The sequence below is a fragment of the Ailuropoda melanoleuca genome, chromosome 13 (genome assembly GCF_002007445.2).
Source record: "Ailuropoda melanoleuca isolate Jingjing chromosome 13, ASM200744v2, whole genome shotgun sequence".
Taxonomy (NCBI): domain Eukaryota; kingdom Metazoa; phylum Chordata; class Mammalia; order Carnivora; family Ursidae; genus Ailuropoda; species Ailuropoda melanoleuca.
The window spans coordinates 26,851,278-26,874,695 of NC_048230.1; the positions used below are offsets into that span (position 1 = coordinate 26,851,278).

General features: G+C 54.7%; 1 protein-coding gene across 3 annotated transcripts; it reads right to left on the reverse strand.

Moving 5' to 3' along the window:
- Positions 1 to 480: 480 nt before the first annotated feature.
- On the reverse strand, positions 481 to 14,896 carry ETV4 (ETS variant transcription factor 4). 3 transcript variants are annotated; one of them, XM_034640803.1, is made up of 12 exons: positions 14,805 to 14,890; positions 14,536 to 14,583; positions 12,615 to 12,690; positions 7,836 to 7,889; positions 6,522 to 6,648; positions 6,050 to 6,211; positions 5,545 to 5,813; positions 3,482 to 3,556; positions 3,252 to 3,320; positions 2,929 to 3,101; positions 2,562 to 2,663; positions 1,998 to 2,222 (listed from the first exon to the last, which is right to left on the reverse strand). In XM_034640803.1, exons 3-12 carry the CDS (start codon positions 12,688 to 12,690, stop codon positions 1,998 to 2,000), a joined length of 1,332 nt encoding a protein of 443 aa, XP_034496694.1. In that variant the 5' UTR covers positions 14,536 to 14,583; positions 14,805 to 14,890. The 3 variants fall into 3 exon arrangements, with proteins under 3 accessions (XP_034496692.1, XP_034496694.1, XP_034496693.1); XM_034640801.1 differs by lacking the exon at positions 12,615 to 12,690 and having other exon boundaries at positions 481 to 2,222; positions 14,805 to 14,896; XM_034640802.1 differs by lacking the exon at positions 12,615 to 12,690 and having other exon boundaries at positions 6,050 to 6,193; positions 14,805 to 14,896.
- Positions 14,897 to 23,418: the final 8,522 nt, after the last annotated feature.

The following is a 23,418-nucleotide window of genomic DNA, read 5'->3' on the forward strand; positions in this document are numbered from 1 at the left end:
GTACGTGGGGGGAACCATCCCGGTGCGGCTTGTGTGAACTCTACGCCTCCGTCCAGGGTTTACCTTCATCCAGTCCGGAGCTGGATTGCCTCCTCGGAGTGGCCCTCCAAGGTTAAGATTTGAACAAAGGGCTGTGCAGAGTGGCAGTGTTCACACTTCAGAGCTTAGAGGTCACAGGTTTCAGGCAGTGGATACCGTTTCTCATCCAAATCTGTCACTCCTTTACGAAAACTCAGGACTTCAAGGTTTCCATGGACTTCTACAGCTTCCCACCGAGATAGTCTGGCTTTAACGTGGAATTAAATTATGTATTTTAAAAAAAACATGTATATTTTTTAAAACTTGTATTTTAAAATGTTTTGTTCCTTGCTCTAAATTATAAAAGTAAGTTGATGTTTTCAGTTTCTAGGAAAATGATAACGTTGCTTTTTATTGTGGGTAGTGGTTGACGGGCATCCGTTCGTTTGAGGGCTTAGGGGCTGGGAACCCAAGCTGCTTAAGCCTTAATGAGGGCTGGGCCTGCGTAGCCTCAGCAGGGCTGCAGTTCTGGCTTAACAGAGCGTGCATTTTTACCAGAGCCTGGGTCTAGAACCTTCCATTCTACTCCTCACACCTGGACAGCTACCCCTTGTCAGGTCTCCTCCCTAGGTGTTACCACTTTCTCAGCTTTGACTTTCCCGTCCACCCACAAAGAATGGCCCCAGCGTTCTGGTGTCCCCTAAATATGGGGAAGGAGCCTGTGTTTCTATTCCCCTTTCCCCGAAGACCCAGGGTCCTTTGCCTTCACTGGCCGGAACACAGGGCTTTGCTCCAGCCTCTCCCTGCACCCTCTTGCCCAGGTGCCCATTCTCCAGTCCAGATCCTCTCCATATAAACTCTTGTCCCCAGCTTCAGCAAAAACAGAAACCTGGAGCCATGGCAGAAGGGGGGACACACAGTTGGGGTATAGACGTGGGTAGTGCGGTCATGGTCATAAAACCACAGGCCAAACTGCCTGAGGAAGCCCCAGGAGAGCCTCCAAGCTCAGCCCTGTCTGGCCGCTCCCCAGCAGGAAGACAGCCAGTGCCAGATTATGAAGTACCCGTCAACCATTATTTCAGGATCCTGACACAATAATCCTGGAGAGGGATAGAACAGGGGGAAAGAACAGGTATCACTGAGCCCATTTTTAGAGGAAAAGTCAGAGGTCTTTTCCCAAATCCATCTGTGAATCTAAGTGTCAAGGCCAGGCCCCAAACTCTGGTCATCTGCCCCAAGGCCAAAGCTCTTTCCAACCCCAGGTCCTTCTCCCATGGCAGCAAAGAGGACACGGGACAACTAACAGGAGAAGCAGGGGCCTTTATTGGGGTCCAGCAGATGTGGGGGAGGTTGGAGGTGGAATCCCAGGCCTAGGCCTAGAAAAAGGCAGAGAAAAGGCAAAGAGCCCTAGGAGCAGGAACCCAGCCCTCCCTGCCTCCACCCTGCAACCCCTCCCCCACCCCAGCTTCCTTATTCCAGCCTACCCCTGCCTCTGGGAACACAGAGCACCAAGAATGGACAAGCAGGACCCTCGGCGGTCACAGCTTGGAGCGGAGTGCAGGATCCAGGCTTCTGTCTGCCCACAGTGGGAGATCCAGGGAGCTCAATGCACCCCTCTCCACCAGGATAAAGTGGGAATACTCCTTCTCTGTTGTCCCCCAGAACAGAGCAAACTCTTGTTCTCTGTGTTGGGGGAGAGGAGTGCAGCTTGGGCCTCTAAGCAGGACCTGGGAAGAGGCTGGAGGTGACACCCCCAGGGGAGCTTCTAGACCCCACCTTTACACTTGCAATGTTCTCCATTTTTCCTTCCCATCAACTCTGGTGAGCAGCTCAGAGTCTGGGCAGGGGCGACTGATGGGCCAGTGGGGATCTGCTCCAAAGACATCCGTGGGTTTCAGAGTGAGGGTCTCCCCAACACCAAATTCATCTATATGTACACAGGGCAGCATCCCCCGGCGGCAGGGGAGCAGCGGCCAGGGCTAGTAAGAGTAGCCACCCTTGGGGCCAAAGGGCTGGGTAGGGCCAGCTAGCTCTGGGAGGTAGGCAGGGCTCTCGTCCAAGTGGGACAAAGGGACTGTGTCCTCCTCACTGACTGGCCGGTCAAACTCAGCCTTGAGGGCTGGACGCTGATTGTCCGGGAAGGCCAGAGAGAAGAGGGCCTCAGGCTCACACACAAACTTGTACACGTAGCGCTCGCCCGCCACCTGTGGGAAGAGAGGGGCTGGGTTGGCCTAGCTCTCCCTCCAGGTTGGCGTGGGGCAGGGGGAACGTGGCCCAGCCTGGCCAGGTCCAGGCAGATACAGGGGGCGCCAGCTCCCTCCACAGCTCCGGTTCTCCAATCTCATCGTCTCCACACTTCGGGCTTTGCAGTTACTGGGTGGCACTTTTTCGGGAAAGGGAAATCTTGTCCACGATTTCTCATTCCCTCTGATGGGTTCATTATCTGCTCCCACACACTTGCTGAGAAATGCTCCCCTGCCCCCATCACCTTCCCACGGCTACTGCCCCTCTCCCTCCCAACCCTGGGCCCTTGGCCCCCCAACCTTCTGCATGATGCCTTTCTCATAGTAGTATCGGAGCGAGCGGCTCAGTTTGTCATAATTCATGGCCGGCCGGTTCTTCTGAATGCCCCAGAGCCTGGCAACCTGGAGACAGGACAGAGTTTTGCGATGGTGGTGTCAGCTCAGCAGACAAAAAACGGGGGGTGTGGGGGGGGCAGGTTAGAAAGAGCACCCGAGATTCTTGGTACAAAATGGTAAGCTGGTCCAGCAGGCTAAGCAGCAGCCCACAGACCCAGGTGTGACAAGAATTCAGGTCAGGAAAAGCAACTCTGATGGGGAGGCGTCTGCCACATTCCCAGGTCCCAGTATCTCCAGGCCCCAAAGAGGTGGGGACATCTGAGAGGCCCACCTCCTCAGGCTCTATTAGTTTGAACTCCATCCCCCGGCCAGTCCAGGCGATGAAGTGGGCATTCGTCGGGTCGTCCAGCAGGGCCACCAGGAACTGCCACAGCTGCAAGGCCCCCCGGCGCTGGTAGGGCGGTCCCTCTCTGAACACTCCAACCCCTTCCTGCTTGATGTCCCCTGGGCGACACAGAAAACAGGGGCCGTCAGGTTTGTGCCTTCTGGTCCCCCAAGCAACCCCTTCTCCTCTCCCCAGGAGTAATGAGGGGGGCACGGGGGACACAGAGGGCATGGCCAAGACCCTGACCCTCTCACAAACACTTCTCTGACCTTCAAATTTCTCCGGGACGACGCAGACATCATCTGGGAATGGTCGCAGAGGTTTCTCATAGCCGTAACCTTGAGGAGGAAGTTGGGGATCATTCAGATCTGGGGGCGGGGGGCTCACTGCTATGAGCCCCCAGCATCCAGAGGCACTCTTGGCCAGGAGACCCTCCCAGACATCAGGACACCCCCGCCCAATGTGAAGGGGCTTGGCAGAGAGGAGGGGGCCGCCTTACCCATAGTCCCGTCACCTGGAGAGTGCCCAGAGAAACCCTCTGTGTGAAGGTACATTGATGCACACCCAGGGACATCTGGGAGGGGAGGAAAGAAAGGGTGATGTTACAGGTGGCTGCAGGGGGAGGCGGCAGTCCTGCCCACATTTGAGAACTTCTTCCTGCCAGCCTGCATTCCGGTTCTTTTCCCCAGCTGCCTGCCAAGCACCAAATCCCAAGGCAAGTTCACCCAGGGGGACTGCAAGGCTTGAACCTCTCGGCTTGAAGTCTGGGCCATTGAAGTCTGGGCCAGAGGGCATGGCCGGCAGCAGCTGGGCTGGGCAAAGCTGTTGCACAAGGCCCAGGATTCCAGGCAACAGCTGTTTCCTGTGAGTTGGGGGGGGGGGGGGGGGGGGGGGAGGGATGAACCTCCGGGGAAAGGGTTCAGTGTCCATGCCTAAGACTCCCTTGGAATGGGCTAACCTCCGGTCAGCAGGTCAGGTTCCTAGCTGTGTGTGTGTGTGTGTGTGTGTGTGTGTGTGTGTGTGTGTGTGTGTGTGTGTGTGTGAGAGAGAGAGAGAGAGAGAGAGCGCGCAGAAGGCCAGGTTCCTAGCTCTGTGTGTGTTGTGTAGGGAGGGAGGAAACGGAGGAGGATGGGGGCTGGGGAAGACCCGTAGGGAGGGAGGTGGGAGGGAGAGCGAGAGAGCACACCGGAATGTATCTGTACCCGGGAAGAGCCGGTGGGCACTGGGCTGTGTTTTTGCAGGTCTGACAGCAGAGCGCATTCACTCCCTTTTCCCTCCCTTCCCTAGGATTGAAAGAGCCCTACTCCACCTGGAGGAGGCGGGTGGTGTGAAGCCACCCGTTCAAGCTCCAGCCCCTTCCCGCCCTACCCCCTCCACTCCCACCTATGAATGAGACGGTGAAACCCGACACCTCCGGGAGGAGGCGGGAGGGTGGGCTCATTCAGGCCTCCATTTTGTGAATGGAATTCCTGACTCCTGAGAGAGGAAGCCGAAGGGGGTGGGGCAGGAGTTCAAGGGCACGTAACAAGATCTCCTCCGGTCTACATCCTTTGAAGGTCAGCGGCAAGAGCGTTTCCCTCCTCCCTCCTCCACCTCGCTGCCAGGCGCGGTTCAGCGTCTGCCCCACGTTGGAGGAGAGGCGAACCCTTGTGGTTCTCACTTGGGCAGCCTGGGGGTTTGTGGTTCATCCCTCCCCCCCCCCCCCCCCGCCCCAAAAGCCTGCACATCAGGAAATGGGAAATCCGAAAGCTCTAGCCTGCCCTGAGCCGACTCTAATCTCAGTATTTATTTTTCTCACACCAACTTGCAGATAAACTCAAATTTGGGGATGGTGACAATGTAACAGAAGCCAAGGTTTTCTGGGTCCCTCCTAAATGAGAATGGCCCTCCCTCGGCCGGCCCCGGAGGCTTTGCATTCTTGCTGGTCAAGAATCTGGCTGAGTACCCCTCACTCCTGTCCACGCTCAGGCGGAGCAGCCCTGCTCCCGTACCCAGCTCCATCAACCTGGAGGCTGGAACAGAATGTGAAAACCACACGGTAATCCTGCGTTCCCGCCGGAACTAGGAGCCTGGCTCCTTTCAGGTCCATGTTTCTCTTCATTCAAATCCGTTAATAATTTTAAGCTTCTGTAGGGACTGGGACCAATGACACATCCTACTCATCTCTGTGTCCCCCAGCTCCTCACAACTCCTGCTCTCGGCCCAGCATTCGGGTCTCAGTAGGTAATGATAGCCTCAAACGCTTGCCAGAGAGAAAAAGGAAGAGATAAACCTCAACTTCCCTATGAAACCTCAAGCCACCTGAGGGCAAGGAACTGCACCCCTCTTATCTTTCATCTGAGCAGAAGGTTGCTGACTGAAAAATGACAATTCTTTGGAAACTAAGACAAAAAGCAAGTGGTTGGGCGGGTTGGATGTATGAAGCGGTAAGCGGGTGGGCAGGTAAAAAACTTGTAGGGAGAACTTCTGGGTGTAATGGAACTGTTTATAGGATCGCATGCCACCCTCCCCAGCAATCCCAGCAAAACTCCTCCAACCCCCTTCCCCAAGAGCATGTCTTACCCGAGTCATAGGCGAAGTCCGTCTGCTCCTGTTTGATCACCACCCCCGCCCCTGGGTACCTGTGCCCATTGACTCCAGCCTGGCCCACCGCCTGCTGGCCTGCCTGTTCGTACAGGGGGTCCAGGTATTCCTGCTTGAAGCTCTGCGGGGGGTAGGGCGGGCAGGGCTCCGACAGCTGGTGTGAGTAGGGGGCTGGGAGGGGTTCCCGGCCACCTCCCTGGGAGGATGTGAAGGAGTGGCAAATATCCAGGGGCTGCTGGAAGACAGAGCTGGATGTGTTGGACAGAGAAGGAAGAGAAGATTAACTTAAACTGTCCCTGTGCACCCCCACTCGCAGAGCTTGCAGAGTGGGCTCTGGGGTGGGGGTGGGGGGGTGTCAACGTCCCTTCTTCCTCACCTCCCCCCACGCCAGGTCTCTTAGGGACAGCTGGAGAACACTCAGGGATTGAGGAAGAACCGGTGAGACCTGGGCCCACAGGTTCTGTGGGTCTCCTTGTCTCCTTACCTCTGCTCCCCGAGGTACCCGTGGCCAGGGTGGGGCTGGGAGGTGCCAGAGGATCTTAGGAAACTCCGTTGTTCTGCCCGGGGGAAGGGCTGCAGGGGCGACTGTCCGGGGGCACCGGGGGCGGGGGACTTGATGGTGATTTGTCTAGGGGGGTCATAGGCACTGGAGTTGAGGGGGAGACGGGGGTGAGGGGGCAGAGAAGCTGGACGAGCATCTTTGAACCCTTTATCCCCAGAGAAGGAAAGGAACGGCATGAGCGACGGGGCCCAAAGCGAGCTCTTTTTCTCCCTTCTCGTAACTCATGAAAATGGGTGTAATCCCGAGAATGCCTCTCCCCAGCCCAGTTGCTCCCTTCCAGGGGCTCAGAAATCCTTTGTGTTGTCTAACTTGCATCCCACTGCTGCCTTCACACCTCTCTCCTCCTGCCTCCCCCTCCTCCCTCCTCCCCTTCCCCGGGCAGGCTGGGGCTCACCTGGAATAAAGGCACTGCTCGCCATGGTGGTACGGGAGTGGCAGCTTCCTGCCGCAGGACAGGGCAGGCTCTGTGCGGGGACTCTGGGGCTCCTTCTTGATCCTGGTGGTGGGGCTGTGGAAAGCTACTGCAGGAGCGGGAGGAGGCAGAGCAAGGCCAGAGGGGGTCACAGAGGAGGCAAGGAGAGCTCCCGACACCTTCTGTTCTTTGAGGACCAGCCAGGTGATTCCCTGGGTCTCAGTTTCCAGAGACTCATGGTCAGACACTTTGAAGGACAGCGTGGCTATCTACACTACGTCTAGTTTTATACATCGGGCTAAGGTCCAATATTAACCAAAGAAACTGTCTAAAATTCAACTTTTAATGTAACCCCAAGCCCCCAAAAACATTTTTGTAGGAGTGAGGACCTCCAACCTAGGGCCTGTGGTTTTCCTGAGTGCCCTGGAAAATTCCAAGGGAGAGACATGTTTTCTTCTTCGGTGCTATAAAGGATCTTTCTTTCTCTGGTTCGGGTTGGCTATCCGCCCACTCGCGTGTCAGCTGACTACCATTAAGCACATTCTCCCAATTATCTGTGAGGAACATTGGTCTTTCCTGCGGCCCCTGCTGGGTCCGCGAAATCCAGCCTCCAGACCGAGCCGCGGAGCTGGTTCCGAGCGAGAGTGTGAGGTTCTCTCTACTAGGCCAGCGATGGACTGTTCTGTTGTCGGCTGTTTTCCATTATTTGTGCCTTAGTTCATTTCAATGGTGAAGACAGTTGAGAACGGAGTATCTGACATTAAAGCAGGGTTTCTCAACAGCGCGCTGAGGACCTTTGGGCCAGATGATTTTTGTTGGGGGGGAGCTGTCCTTGGCATTATAGGGTGTTTATAGCATCTCTGGCCTCTACCCACTAAATGCCTATAGCACCCCACTGTCGTGACCACCAAAAATGTCTGCAGACGCGGCCACATGTCTCCTGGGGGGCAAAAGGGTCCCCCAGTTGCACGAAAGTAACTTAGAAAGGTGGGACTGGACCCTGCTAAACTGGTTTAAGCCCCTCCTTCCAGAAATCAGGGACTGGAGGGACAGGGGGAAGAAGTGTCCACTCCCAGGGCACACAGCGAGGACGGCGCAAACCCTGACTTGAACCAAGGTCTCCAGCTCCCAGGCACTGCCTTGGTCTTGGTGTCCAAACCCAAGACTGGGGAGCCGCGTTCTTCCCCCCTTTTCTTTAGGAGAGAACAAGTTGATTTTTTGTGATTCTCTATCCCCATGACTCATTTCCTGCCCTCCCCCACTCCCCATTCCCTCAACCCAGGGCCCTCCACTCACAGTTTTCTGCATGGAAATCAGGAACAAATGGCTCATCACTGTCTGGTACCTGGGCTGCAGAGAGGTCAGAGGTGAGTCTGGGTGAGGGCCCTGGGGGGCAGCCCTGCAGATTACCACCAGCCCGAGGGGAAAACAGCCTTCCTAGGCCTGAAAGCAACCCCACCCCAGGTCCTAGTGCCCTCCATCTCTGGGCTCCATTAAGACCCTGGAGGCAACGCGGCAAGTTCCCAGAACCTGTCTGAGCAGATTCCAGTCTTTTCCTAGATGCTTTGTCTTTATTCCCTCCATTTTTTCGGAAGTGAAGGCAACCCTGGCCCTCAGCGTTCACAAAACTCCCTCTCAGAGCTCCCAGCAGAGCTGAATCCGGGATGGGCGGCATTACCACGACATCCTGTGGACTAGACTAAAATGGGGAGATTGTGAACCCGGGCCTGGCCCAGGAATCTGTGTTTTATACAACCTCCTGGGTGAGCTCCGGAGATGGAGAACTTGGGAAGGAAGATGGAATGGAGAACAGGGGGTGGCTCAGGAGAGGTGAACAGGATGGCAGTGGGACAGGAAGTGGCTGGGGACATGGGCAGGTCACCGCGCCTCATGTCTTCGGCGTGTAGCTAGGAGAGAGGGGAAGGCTTCCCAAGCTTGGAGGTCTGAGAACACTCCCAGGGAGCCAGCGTGGGCGGAGCTGGGTTTGGGGGTTAGGTAGCCATAGCACAGCAGTTCTTCATGGCCTCCAAGCTGGACCTTCAGACTTTGATTTCCAGTTCTTACCCTGGCCTAGCCAACTCCTTCAGGTGGGCATACAACTGAGTACCACCCTTGACCCCAGAATCTTTGGCCACTTTTGCCCCTCTCTCCAGAATAGATCAAAGCAGGAAGGGGAAGGGTAGACACCAAGAAGAACTTCCTGATAGTCCAGGAAGAGAGTGGTTTGAAGGAGAGGGGGCGGAAGACAGGAGACTGCTCTTAGAATGGACAACGGGAAACCGATGGATAAAACAAGCAGAGCGGAGAAAGGCTGGTAAGGATCAAGGACACAAAGACACAGGCTGGGGACCAGCTCCACTCCTAGCTCTACCTGCACCCACCGCAGCCTCTTCAGCCACCCCATGAGCAGAGGTTTCTTCCTCTGTCGGGACGCCCTCCTTCCTCGCTTACTTCCTACAGCAGGTGGTTCTCCACACAGCTGTCAGAGTGGTCTTTCTGCAAGAGAAGTCCACTCTCTTCTCTCCTTGCTTAAACCTCGAACCCCAAACTCTTCCTCTTGGCCGGCCTCTGGGACCCCACGTGGTCTGGACTGCTGCCCTCTCCGACCTGCCTCTCCTTGCCTTTCCTCTCCCAGTCTTGACTCCTCTTCCCCAGACCTTCGCCTGCCTGTTTTTTTCTGGCCACTGAAGTCTTGGCTCACTTTGTCACTTCCTCAGATGCCTTCTCTGACCACCCACACCAAAGTGGTCCCTCCCGGCTTCTATCACACCCCACGTGTATTTTTGCCCTCACATGTACCGCTACCTGGATCCCTCTTATTAATTTATTTACGTTTATGTGCTTGTCGTCTACCTTCTCTACGTGAAAGTTAAGCTCCCTGAGGTCAGGGGCTTTATCTGTCTTGATGATTTCCCAGCACGGGGAAAGGGGGAAAGAAGGTCTGGCTGAGAATAGACACTCAAATGCTTTATTTGTTGACGACATGAATAAACATTCGATGACCCCATCCTCAGGCTGGCGGGGGGTCCTCCCGGTGGACTTGGGAGCAAGAGTGGAAGGGATCCTAACCAACCAGCTCTTCCCTCTCCCTGGGGGCTTCTCCCTCCCCCCCACAGGGTAACTGTAAAGGCAGGTCCTCCCTCCAGAGAAAGCAGGTCTCAAGAGAGGTACTTAGGACTGGGATCAATTGCTTGGCAGGATTCTTCATCAACTTGCTTTGAATACCAGAGTTGGCCAGTGCTTTAAAAATACACATTTCTAGATAGCTGACTTCTTGACAGAAGGATGGGACTGAGGGCTTAGTTTAAGAATCAGAAGCCACCAGCAGCGAAAGAAGAACTTAGGAAAAGTCAGCAGAAAGCTATTCTAAAGTGAGTGAACGAATGAGCGGGACACGACGTCCCTTGGCAAAAACACACAGACAGCTAAGGCGCAAATGCAAACATCCCCAAACTGACCAAATCAAGAATCACCAAGATATTGTTAAAAATGCACATTCCTGGGGCGCCTGGATGGCTCAGATGGTGGGTAGAGCGTGAGACTCTTGACCTTGGGGTCATAGGTTCGAGCACAGAATTCATTTAAAAAGAACACACAGGTTCCCAGTCCCCGCCCCTGGCGAGTCTTATTCCATAAGCATGGGTTGGGGTCCAGGCATCTGTACTTTTAACAAGCCCCCCTGGTGGCCCTTAAGAATAGGCAGGTTTGGGAAACACTGGATAAAGGGAAGGAGCAAAACCTTCTCGGGGGCGCAAGGGCCACGCTCATCCCTGATGTGCCCTCTGGCCCAGCCACAGCCGATCCCCCCGAAGTTGGCAGGGTGGGGGTGATGGGAGCAGGAAGAGCAACGTTTCCATCCCTGCTACCTAGGCAAGGAGGGTCCCGAGGGCAGGGTAGGTGGAGAACATGGGGGAGGCTGACGCATTCTGGGCCCCCTTTGGGGCTTCATTAACTGCCAGTTGCCACTGAGGTAATGGGCTGGGGGCATCTCCTGCTGGCGTCACAGGCCAGTCACAGGCCAGTTCACATGAGGCGACAGAGCCCTAGGGGTCGTCTTGCCTTTCCTCCCACCTCAGGCCTGAAGGTCTGACCAGAATCCCTGCACCCCAGCGGTTCCAGAGGAGGCTACCCCCTGGCACATAGACCGTACCCCATACGGGGTACGTCCTCTTCCCAGGGCCAGGAGAAATCAGTCAAGACAAAAACGGGCTGCGGTGTGAACCCCAGTCTCTGCTTGGCCCCTCCCCAGAATACTGGCTTCTGGAACCAAAGGGACAGGATGGGGCCTCGCTCAGAGACTGCCAACAAGAACAGAAATAGGAACAGTGTGACACGGAGCCCCGAGTTCCTGGAGAGCAGGAGAATTTCTAATTACCATGTTTGGTCTGGAGACTATGCCACTCTACTTATTTGTTGACTTGGCTGAGTTCTGGCTGCCGAGCTATTGTGCCAGGGGCTGCCCCCAACTCCATCCTGGCACGAAGCTGGAGTTTATCTGCCTGGGGACATGGCAGATGATTAAAGATGGGGATGAGAAAAGTGCCACTCCAGCATCATGCCCAGAGAGGAGAGAATTTCAGGGAACGTCCCTCCGACAGGGGGGTCAGTAGAAGGGAAGGGCCTTGGGAGCCTCCCAAGCTGAGCTCCGAGGGAACTGGGAGGTTAAAGCAGCCAAGCAGCTAAGCCCACCCTGGGCTGGCCGCCTACCTACACCATCTATGCCCCATCACCTTCTCCCCTTCCTGGGGTCCAATCACAGGGTGAAAGGGCCTCTTCAGGATTCCAGTGGAGGCGGGGGAGGCATTCTCCCGAGCTTCTGCTCCATTGTGTCACCACTGGCCTTGTCTCTCACCCTTACCCTGCCCCCACCCTGGCAGCCTCTGTACTGGAAGGAACCAGTTCTCTATCTATGGAGGGACATTTGTCCCCAAGAGCCTTCTGGAAGGGGAGGAGACCGAAAGATGTAGAAGGAGGCATTGTAGCTAGGAGAAACTGGGGGAGGGGATTAACCCCATCTCCTCCCACAGACATGCTGAGGCACCAGTGTGCATACACACGGATTCACACACACCCTACTTCCTTTTTACTACACGGCAGCACATGGGTAAAACATATCTTCCATGCACACCCTTCACACACCGGCTCTCTTTTTGGACTTGCAAATGTGACAGGGGCGGGGTGGGAAGGGGGACCAAAGGGCAAAGGGACTGGAGACCTTAGAGGAAGATTTGGGAACAGTAAACCTTTTGAAAAGGGGAGCACAGACCCATCCCTTTAAGAATCTCGTAAAACCCATGGATCCTCTCTTCCTAGAAAAATCCACATTCCTTTGTGTATGGTGCACCCCTAACAATTTTGCACACAACATCGGAGGGCGTAAGGACCCCTGCAACCTACCCACAGAGCTTCTGTGAATCCAGACTCTCCGTTATTGACCCCAGCCTCATACAAAAGACATACGTGGCCCAGACTCAATGTTCCTTGCTACCAAATAGACCCAAGTCATTGTCCCTGAGGGCTCCCCGAGGGCTCCCGACAAGCCGGGAAAGAAACCTTTGACCAGAAGCAGCACATTTTTGACCCTAACCAGATACGGCTTAAAGCTCAGCCTGCCTGAGCCCAGGTCCCTACAGCAGACCGATCCTTTCTGTAGCAACTCCACAGATCCCAGGCATCCGAAACAGACACACCCTCTTAGCCTTATTTTAACACCCCCCCAATTTAGAAAAACCTCAAACCCAAAGATGTCTAAGCTGTCTCTACAGAACCCCACTCACACTCCCCCCCAAATAAGCCCAGACACCAGACTGAAACCAGAACCCCATCCTTGCAGATCCAACCTGGCATCCCCCAAATTCTTCACAGCCCCACCCACACTACAAGGTGGTCCACTACAAGGACCCACTGCTTCTCTCCAAATTGGGGCTTTATAAAAAAAAAAATCAAACTTGCGGTGGGGAGGTTGGGTTCCGGCCCCCATTCCTCCTGATGTCCCCCACCACTGGCAAGTTTCCAAAGAAGCTAGTCCCCTCCCTACCACCCCAAAGCTCCCTCTGGGCTGTGGGGGTCACTGACCTGGTGGGAAGAGGCAGGAGAGGAGGCTGGGGTGGTGCTGGGATGGTGCAGGGGGACAGGGCCCCGGCAGCTGCATCTGTCTCCGCAGAGAGAGTGAGAAGGAGCGAGTGGCCTCAGCATCCCCCTCTCAGGCCTGGCCATCCATCGCCAGCTGGGAACCTGAGCTGCTCCCTCAGAAGGAAGGAGAGGGAACCAAGGAGATCCCCACCCCCACCTCCCCACCCACTGGATTTAAATGTACAGGGACTCCCAGGGCAGCAGCATGAAACACACACACTCGCCCTCACAGGATACATGCGGATAGACACCCGTACAGTCTCTAGACCCCCACCGCCAAGGGGTGGGGCTTCCAAGGTTGAGAGAGCGTTTTTCCCTCCCCTTCCCATTCCAGACCCAGGCACAAATGGACCAGCTGTGGCCAAAATGCCAACCTCTGAGCCTACCCCTACATCGCAGCCCTGGGAGCTGCCCACTGTGGGGCGCAGAGGGACCCTCTGCCGACAGACAAGAAGGCTGGCAAGCCAGACAAAAATCAGGCGTTGGGAAAGGAAGTCTTTGAGAGACCGTGGAAACTGACACCCCTGAGTTCTTCAGCTACGGAACCTTGGGAGGAGGATGGGCAGACTGGGCAGACTCTGCCTGGAACTCAGGGCTGGGCGCCCAGGGCTTGCAGAGTCAGGGAAGAGCCATATCATTCCCTTGCCAGAACCCCCAGATCCCTCCAACATCCATACAGGCCTTCGGCCACGAATTCCACAGAATGTCTTGAGCATTTCCTCTATGCTAAATAGTTGTTTTGTTAATACGCATATTTTGGGGCACACCACGGTAGTCAAGACAGAGAGTCTCACTCCAAGGATCTAGTCAGGGGTCTTTCCCTTCTACCTCAAGCTTTTAATCATGGTTCCAGAGGAGCTGGGTTTGAGCTTTAAAAAATCACCAAAGATACCCAGGTGGAGGGATGGGGAAATCCTAAAGAAAAGCCCTTAGAAAGGGATTCCTACTGTAATGGATTCTTGGTTTTCAGAGTGTTAAAATAAAGGGATCCTAAGATGGGGGTATTAATCCTTCCCTCTCAGACCATCTAAACACCGCAAGCCTTCTACCTGCCACCCCACCAGTGACACCTAGGTCCCGCAAAAACGCACTTAAGGATCCAACCAGAAGACCCTGAGAACATGGCTCCCTTCGCAGAGGAGGCCCAGCTCCTGACCCCACCCCAGCTAGCTCGAAGTTCACCACCTAGCAAACACCCGAGCCAAAGGAGGGGGAATTTGCTTGGGGCAGAGGTATTTGGGAGAGATGGGGGAGGGAGGATCACTTGCCATCAGAATTACAATCGAGGCTATTTGGGGGGGAAGCCCTGGGCCCTCTCTGCCAAAGGGCTGCAAAAAAGAATTATTTAAACTTTTGTTGTGCTTTTGGCTCAGACAGTAAATGGTTAGGCGCTGGGGGTTGGGAAGAAGAGGAACCCAGGGGGCGAAAACCACTGTTTTGGCAACTCCTAAAGATAGGTTACAAATTAATTGCTCTTTCTCCCCCTCCTCCTGTCCCTTATTCACCACCCCCCAAACACACCAACACACACCTCGCCTGGCAGCTGCTAACAAACTTTGCAAATGAAAATTTCAACCAGGAAAACGGGCCTGGGGCCAAGTTCCATTCAAATAAGCAAATACCCCACACAATGGTCTGATTCATCCCCAGGCCTAGTTACACAAGCCTGGCTCAGGGCAGAGAAAATAAATATCAATATAAGTGTCCACATTGGGCGCTGGGGAGAGCGGGGAGTAAGGAGACTTGGGGGGGGTGTCTTTGGAAAGTTCCTTGAGGCAGGGAGAGAGAAGTGGGTTAGGTTGGAATATCAGGGGTAGAGAGCATCCCCCACCCCAATCATAGAAAAGGTCACAAAACTACTCACCTTCAGCGAGCCACGTCTCCTGGAAGTGACTGAGATCCTGGAAGAGATCTGAGGGGTGAATAATGGAATTGGAGGTGAGGTGGAGGAGACGGTAAGACGGAGGGAGCCTAACGAGCCGGGTGATGACACCCCCCCCTTGGTGGTAGGGGCCAGAGAATGATCAAAGTACGCTGGAGGGGAGTCTTTTGGAGAATAGGGAGGGGGCTCCAGGATCGGCCCTCGGGGTGCGTGAGGTGAAGAGCGTCATGGTTTGTCTTTTCGGCTTTTACCTTCGGAGTCGGGGGGCGGCAGGGAGCCCGGGTCCATGAGCTTCCCCTGCGGGACCATCAGCGCTTCGCGCAAGCTCCCATTTCCGGGCGATTTCTGCGGGGACGGGGAAGAATGCCCCCGAGTCACCCTGAGGCCGCCCGGTCTGGGGGGGCGGGGCTGGGGTCCCGGGGTGACACAGGGGCCGGGCAGCGCTGGACCCCGTGGGGGCCNATCCTCCGCTCCATCCGGCCGCTCCCTCCGGCCGCACCGCCCGGGCCCCGCGCGGGGGCAGAGACCTGAGGGGGGCGGGCTGCGTTCGTACACCGTCCTGGGAAGGCAGCGGGGTGGGGGTGGGTAAGGGCAGTAGGGAGGGGCAGTCCCGAGGCTCTGGGTCCGACAACAAAACTTCTCCGACTCACTCAGGCGATGGGGATGTTTCCGCTTGCGGAGCTGAGCGCCGCCACCACTCCCCTCCCGCCAAAGGAGGTCCCACCTGCTCCTGGGAGCCGGGCTCGCCGTTTCGGCTGCTTTTTGCAGCCCTGCTCTGCCCAAAGCTCGGTTACATAAGACGTGTGTGTGTGTGTGTGTGTGTGTGTGTGTGTGTGTGTGTGTGCGCGCGCGCTCGCGCGCGGAGGAGCGGGCGAGGAGCGCACCATTCGCACGCCCACAACTCGCGCGCCCCCTCCAACCCCGAATCCCAGCGCCTCCCACCCCACCCCCCGCCCTAGAATCTGCGGAGGCGGCGGTTAGAGAGTGCAGTGTGTGTCCGCGGCGAGGCGAGGAGTCACAGACGCTCTCCCTCCCTCCCCCTCCCGCAGCCTCACCTGAGGCCGGGGCGTCTGAGCTGGAGCCGCGGGGGTTCGCGAGCTTGCCCCGGGGCCGCACCGAGGGCCGCGGGGCTAGGCCGGAGCGAGACGGCCCCGGCCCCGGGTCCCCCGAGCACCGGCTTGTTTTCCGGGCGCCGCCGACAGTTGTGAGCCCGGGGGAGCCGCTGATTGGTGCATTTCCTTCGCCTCGGCTTCGGCTCTCTAACCCCCCCACCCCGATCCCTTTGTTTCATTGACTTTTGTGAATGAAACCCCAGGGCCGGGCACGCCCGCCAATCCGGAGACTCGCCGGGCCGAGCCGGGGGGGGCGGAGTTTCCCAGACGCGAGGACCAATCAGGACGCAGGGGCTGGCTCCCAGCTTCATTCACGGCTCGGGCTCCCATTCATAAAAAAATAAACTCCTCGGCGGCCGGAGTTCATTCATAAAGAGCTGAGAGAAAGGAAGCAAAGCCGAGAACTCGACGGCTTCGTTGCGGGGCTCCGCGGTGTCCCTGGGTGTGAAGCTCGGGCAGCTCCTCGGGCTGGCCCGGCTGGCGTCTGCACACGTCTCTGCATCTGCGTGTACGTGGGAGTGTGAACATGTCTGTGTGTGCGCCCTGCGGGGAGGCGAGCGGACTTGTGCCCGGAGGAACAATAATAACTAGCGTTTATGAAGCGCTCCGCTTCCACGTGCTCATTTCATTCCCATAACCTGGCGAAGGGATTCTATTGTTTCCATTTTACAGAGATTGAGAATGAAAACTCAGTGAGGGGTGGTGAATTGGCTGCGGCAGCTCAGCGCAGCTGGGGTTTACAGCCCCCAATCTCCCACATTCTCCTGTACGGCCCTTTGAGGCCACAGTTAAATGAATTAAGGCCTTGTGACAAAAACTGATACACAGTAAGCCCTCAATAAATGTAAGTGAGCACGGAATCAGGGCTTTTCCTCAAGGGTTTGCTCTGCAGAGCTGTCTGTGACCCACTTTTTGTTGATTGCAGCAGAAGCCAGAGGCCCCCGCATGGACCTCTGAAAGAGCAGTTCCCTCTCAGCCATCTTTCCTCTTAATCCTGAGAGCAAACATAGGGTCTTAGGGAGAAAAGCCCCAAGGCATCGATGACCTGGGGGTAGGACTGGTTCAGTGTAGCCAAAAAACTGGTCACAGGCTCTGGTTCCTTGATCATTCACCAAGATCATTCACCAGTTCGTTCAATAGACATTTACTGTGCCAGACACAGTGCTGGGTGCCAGGCAGGCAGCTGTGACCAAGACAGACCCCCGATAAGAGCTGGGCTGTGTAGGCTGTAGCCGTGGGGGTACATAGAACATGAAGTCCCCCAGGCCCTCTTTCTGAGACAATCTCTGGGTTTACAGTGCATGCACTCCCTTTGAGGAGAGCCCGATTTTGCCCCCTGCCTAGTTGGGATACACACTAGAGACTAGCCGAACCCCAGGCCAGCTGGGGCTGCTTTGAAAATTCATCTAACCTGGGGCGTCCGGCTGGCTCCGTCTGTAGAGCATGGAGCTCTTGATCTCCAGGTTTTGAGCTTGGACCCCACGTTGGCCGGAGAGTTTATGTAATAAACAAACCCCAAATTTTGTCTGATCTAACACCTCCACTTTACAGATGAGGCAGTGGCATTTCAGAGAAGGGAATGGTACTGGTAAGCTCTTCAGGCTGCTCAAGGTGAGAACCGGGACTCGAACACCACACCTCTAGCACCTAGGGCTATTTATTTTATTTAGGGTTCACTCCAGGAGATCATCGTGGGCAGATGAAAATAAACTCTTTTCTCCAAGGAGCTATTCTTTGAGATGCATGTCTACTGCCCGCCTCCTCCAAGAAGCCTTCCAGATAACCTGAGTCAGTTCCTTAAGGACCCCACAACATTCTCGCCTGTATCTCTGTTGTAGATGTCTTTCATTCTGCCTGATGGTTGTTCCGAAGCACGGAGAGCTCTCCAGGTCCTGAGGAGGTCTCTTTTGTCTCTTAAAACCTTCCCCCAGCTGTTTCATGCTTAGGAGAGTCCCTTGAAATACTAGTTCAGCGAAGAGGTGCAATAAAGACCAAATTAATCGAGCTTAGCAGGAACCCTGCCCAAAGCAGGAGAGACAAGCCCCAGCAAATCCCAGCTTTGGGCTGGATGGAACCGGCTTAGGGAAGAGCTTGTGTCTCAGGGCCAAAAGAAGTGGGGGAGGAGGGCAGAGGATTCTTCCGATGTAGTCTCCATGACAATGAGGAAGATTCCTGTGGGTCCCAGAGCGGGCACTCCAGAGAAGAGGCTCTCTTAGGGGTGCCCCTCTGGTTTTGAGCTTTTGCATTTCTCTAGAAGGCCCCTGGCTCTCTGGAGAGTAAGTGTTCCCTTTCTATTCCCCATCCCGAGTCCCAGCTGAGAGCCCCCCCTCCTCCTGCTCTTCTTCCGGCTTTGGCTCAGCATGCGGGCTGAGTGAGAGAAAATGCCACTCGCTGCTGTTGCCCCCGCTGTCACCCGGCCTCTGATTCAACACCCAGGCTCAGAGCAGTGATCTCCAGGGGGAACAGTCGAGCCTTTTCCAGGGCTTGAGATAGTTAGGGAAAGGAAGGAATAGAGGGGCCAGAGGTTTCTGTCGGAAATCACATCATGATAAGCAACATTTCCTGAGCGTGTCCAGTGCTTGACTTGAGTAAGTCGTGCCACTTTCACAGTGGTCCTGTGAGGCGTCTTGTCCACTTCACAAATGGGCAGATTGAGGCCTTGCAAACACACATCTATCCCAAGGGTCTACTCAACAGACGGAGGGCATCCCAAACAGACTTTTTGCCACAGACTATACGTTAAGGGAGCAGGCAGCCGGCTGTCTGGAGGACTCTTCTGAGCCAGGTCACGGACATGTGGACACACCCAGATTCAGGATGTTCACAGTCCCCTCTCGGACACACAGCTTCCTTGACGAAGCACAACATACTCCCCGGTAGCCCCCCCAACACAGCTTGGGAGGGGGTTGCCCAGGTAAATGCTTCTTTCTAGTACATTGGGGCTGGACTCTGGACCTGTTTCCCAGGAGTCTAAGTTATAAAATGCCAATGTGGGTTTTAGATATGCAAATATTCCTGTAAAAGCAGCCTGGGGCTTGCTCAGAGGGCTGGGCTGAGCCCTGCCAGGAGGCGGGAGAGGCACCTGGATCAGACAAGGAGGCCCAGCAGCCATCAGAGAGGCCGGCTTTCCCAGGCAGCCTTCAGAGAGTGTAGTGGCGGGGCGCTGGGTGACCTGTCCGGCCTACCTGTGAGGGAGCCCCAAATGTCTTCAAAGGCCTGGCTTCCACAGTGTCTGGAAGAGCTCAGAGTCCCAATGGCAAAAAGGGTGGAACTCAGAAGGTAACCCAGGGAGACAGCTCCGTAAGGCCAGATGGATGAGATAAACAGGGTCGAGTGGTATCCTATGTCCCTTTAGTGGCTCCCAGTCTAGATCTGTCCCCAGGAGGAATGAACCAGAGAACAGGGTCAGGCAGTAGGGGTGGGGAACCGTGGGGTTGTCCCCGTGGACGGGTGGGTCAGGACCACCAAACACAAAGTGCCCCTCACGGGCTTCCTTTTGTCCTTGACTCCCAGACCCACTTTCACATTGCTCCCCACAAAGCGTAGGGCATCTGAAGTCGGGGTTGATGGGTGGGGCACCCGCGGAGGCCAGCGGCTGCACTGGCGTGTGCACGCACATAGGCACTTTGCTGACGGGAGGGGCCATGGCTTTTTTCAGGGTCATGACAGAGCGGGACTGTGACCCCCCCCCCACCTCCAGGTTAAGAATCATGTGCTAATTGCTTTCATCATAGATGTCTTTACAGATATCTTGCCAATATATATTACCTTCAAAATGGTTGGAAAGGCACCATTTGGGAGATGTGCTTGGCTGGGGGTGGTGTGCAACTGTTTCCCTTGTTCATCTCTATCTGCCACTTAGCTGAAACCTTTCCTGCCACCCCGCAGAAAAGAGACCCCTCCTTCTAGTCGGCTGGCCGGGATCATGTCGGGCTAAAGAGGAAAGGTACAGGTCAAGCTGATGTCTTGTTCAATTCCAGAGGGCACCCTGTAGAGGAGAGCTGTCTCAGGAGAAAAGTCCTAAAGGTGCGGCCTTAGAAGGGCCCTTTGGGTGGTGCAGTTGCATTAGCGTCGGTTCTTGGTTTCAGCTCAGGTCACGATCTCAGGGTTGTGAGGTCGAGCCCCGTGTTGAGCTCCGTGCTCAGCATGGAGTCTGCTTGGGATTCTTGCTCCTTCTGCCCCTGCTCCCTGCTCACACACTCTCTCTCTCTGTTATATTTATTTATTTGAGAGAGAGACAGAGAGAGAGAGAGCGTGCACGCGTGCATACACAGAGGGAGAGGGAAAGGGAGAGGGAGAAGCAAGGTTCCCAGTGAGCAGGCAGCCCGACCTGGGGCTTGATCCCAGGACCCTGAGATCATGACCTGAGCCGAAGGCAGATGCTTAACCGACTGAGCCACCCAGGTGCCCCAAATAAATAAAATCTTAAAAAAAAAAAAAAAAAAAAAAGGTGAGGCCTTGGAGACCGGCCTCTCTTTCTCTTGGGTATTGTGGGGTGGGTTATACTCAAGAACCTTGGGAGAAATAGAAGGTGATCATGCCAGCCTGACTCCAGGGAGGAAGGGGGGCAGATTTCCTAGAGCAGATGGAGCTGGCAGTCAGGAATCTGAGGTGGGAGGTTCCAGTCCCCGGGAGAGACCCTCATCTCAGTGTGACAGCTGTGATAGTCTCAGGAGTAGATAGATGGATACAGCGACCTCTGTGGGGCCAAGCCAATCCCTGGGAGGGGCTGATTTTAGGATTCCTCCTGGGTAGCAATCTTTTGGGGAGCTGTATAAGAACTTGTCAGAAATCCAGTGAAGAGCATTTAAATATTTTTTTAAAAGATTTTATTTTTAAGTAATCTCTACCCCCAGGGTGGGGCTCGAACTTGAAACCCTGAGATCAAGAGTTCACCACCAACTGAACCAGCCTGGTGCCCCAATATATGTATATTGTTTTGTTATATATATATATTAAAGATTTTATTTATTTATTTGACAGAGAGAGAGAGAGACAGCCAGCGAGAGAGGGAACACAGGCAGGGGGAGTGGGAGAGGGAGAAGCAGGCTCCCTGCGGAGCAGAGCCCGATGCGGGGCTCGATCCCAGGACCCTGGGATCATGCCCTGAGCCGAAGGCAGACATTTAACGACTGAGCCACCCAGGTGCCCCTGTTTTTTATATATATTTTTAAGTAAATGCTACTCTACACCCAACGTGGGGCTCAAACTCATGACCCTGAGGGCAAGAGTCACATGCTCTACGGACTGAGCCAGCCAGGCGCCCCTAGCCTTTCAGTATTTTTAAACAAGGCGGAATACATGTGTCCGCCTTTCATCTGGAATATTGTCCCAGGGCGAAAGGTTGAGCCTCATGCGGCAAGAGTCTGGAAGGCCAAAGAGAGACCAACTGTGCCCCGAGGAGAGTCATTTTTATTTTTAGAAGGTGTTGGTGACTTCAGCTTTTCATATTCGCTGCCTGTAGCCACTCGGGACTCCCCCCAAATGCAAAACCTTCCTTGTCCTGTTCTGTGTCTTCCCCGATTAATTGAGCTTTCAGCCCTCTACTTACAGACCTACTGCCTCAGCTCAAGTCAGGCCCTGTCTGAAAACTGCAGGAAAGAAGATTCTTTTTCTCTTTTGATTCCCTCCCCCCTTTTTGTCAAAGAGAGACAAACAGACAAATGTCAGCAGCCTGAAGGATTAGAATAGAATTGGTGCCAGTTGGGCAGAGTCCAGAATGCTCCTCTTTTTAATTAAGTGTAGCCTTGAATGATGAGGGACCTCAGCTCCTGCTGGGCGGGGCTCTCCCAAGCAAAGACAATTGCTCTCTTTAAAGACCGAACACCGTTTATTTCACTGATTCTCTCCTCAGTTCTCTGAGAGTGTCTATATTTGCTCTTGTCATCACGAATAATGGGCAACTGAGGGGATGCCCGACTAGCTAAGGCTGGGGCAGGGAAGGCCACAGCTGGCAGAAGCCTGGGTACTTGACTCATTCTGGGCTGTTTTGGGGGGAAGAGTGGTGGCCGTGGGGATTCCCGGTTTTATTTCTGAGTGTTTTTGTTTTTCAGAACAGAAACTCCTCTGTCACCAACCCCCCAGACCCTGACCGCCCCTAGGGTGTGGGGAGGGGGCTCCCCTGTGACTCAGGGACCCCCCCCGCCCCGCTGTTGTAGATTTAGTTCTCCTGTTGATTCTCATCCATCCCGCAGGTGACCCCAGCCCAGAGTTATCTGGTAATTTACAACCACATTTGTTAATTTACGGGCTGGAGACGGTGGAGCTGGAGCCCAGGAAATGACACTTCCCCCTGGGTGAGGCTTTGCTTTCCTCACTCTTCCCTGGGGCCAAGTGCCTAGGTGCAGAAAGTGTGTGGCAGGGAGGAAGGACTAGTAGGGGGACTCATGCTAAGAGGACACAGCCCCTCATCAGAGGGGACCAGGCATCCTGGATCCCAATTCGAGGTTCCAAAACGCGGTGTTTGCACACACACTTCACGCTTCAGTGGGTTCCTAAGCATTTACAGATACGTTCTCTTACATTTGCCTAGCACTCCTTGAAGTTGGTGCTTTTAGTTCCATTTTATAGCTGAGCCCTCCAAAGTTCAGGGAGCAGTTTGCCTTATGTCACTAGGGCTGGGACCAAACTCCTCGCTCCTGAGTCCCATCCAAGCTCCACCCAGTTTCCAGGGCGAACTACCGCTTCTGAGGGGAGAGAGGAGACAAAAGCAAGCTGTTCTTAGCAGTCCCTGTCCTCTCTATCCTGACCCCACCTGATATTCCCCTCCCCGACATTTCCTTTTTCTGTTCTTTTTTCCCCCCTTCAAGTCCCACTTTCCTGATAAAAAATACCTGTTAGGGTCTTGTTAATTGTGGATCTTCTTAGGGGGCGGTTCAGCATTTTCTTAAATTGTGCATCAGCCATGAATGTCTCCCACGAAGGGAAAAGTGATGGGGGGGTAGCATTTTGCTCCCTAGAAATTGAGAATGTAAAGTATATTTAATTAAAATGATAAATCTGATTTTCAGTTTTGTTTTTACTACTGCTTAAAACTCATCTATTTTATGCACGTTTGCAGAAGGCTACAGCCATCAAATCAGAGAATATTAGAGCTGTGAGGCACCTGGAGATCTTTCTGGGCCAAACCCTTCATTTTATAGACAAAGAAACCAAGTCTCAGATTGGTGAAGGGTCCCCTGAAGTTCCAGAGATGGGTGAGGGGCTGGTTCTCCCTGGCTCCACCTTCTTCCCCTATTTCGACTTCCTGGTGTGTCTCAAGGGCAGGAGTCACTGGGCTCCTCTGTCTTTAAATGTCTCCCCCTTCTCCCCACCCACCCTCAGTGCAAACTCATGCTGGGAGGGGCTTGGCCTCCGGAGCCCCTTTCCCCGCCTCCCTAGCTGGTACCAGATCTCTTCCCTGCCCAGTTTCCTGCCCCTCGCTTTCCTGACTTCCCAGGATGGATCCTTATTCCGCATGAATCCCATTTGGTGAGATTTTAAAATGCATTTGGTTCTCTGTGTTGGTCTCTCTGCGTTGCTGTGAGGCGGTAACCAGACCTTTGTGTTTTGGTCCCAGGTAGGTCGGCAGCGTTGAAAACAGGAGTTACTGAATTCACATTTTATGTTGTTTTTGCTTCAAGCGAGGTTGTAAACGTTGTAAAGCCCTTATCTGTTTATTTGAATAGGTAAGACAACCACATAGAACAAAATTCCAGGGGCGCCTGGGTGGCACAGCGGTTAAGCGTCTGCCCTTGGCTCAGGGCATGATCCT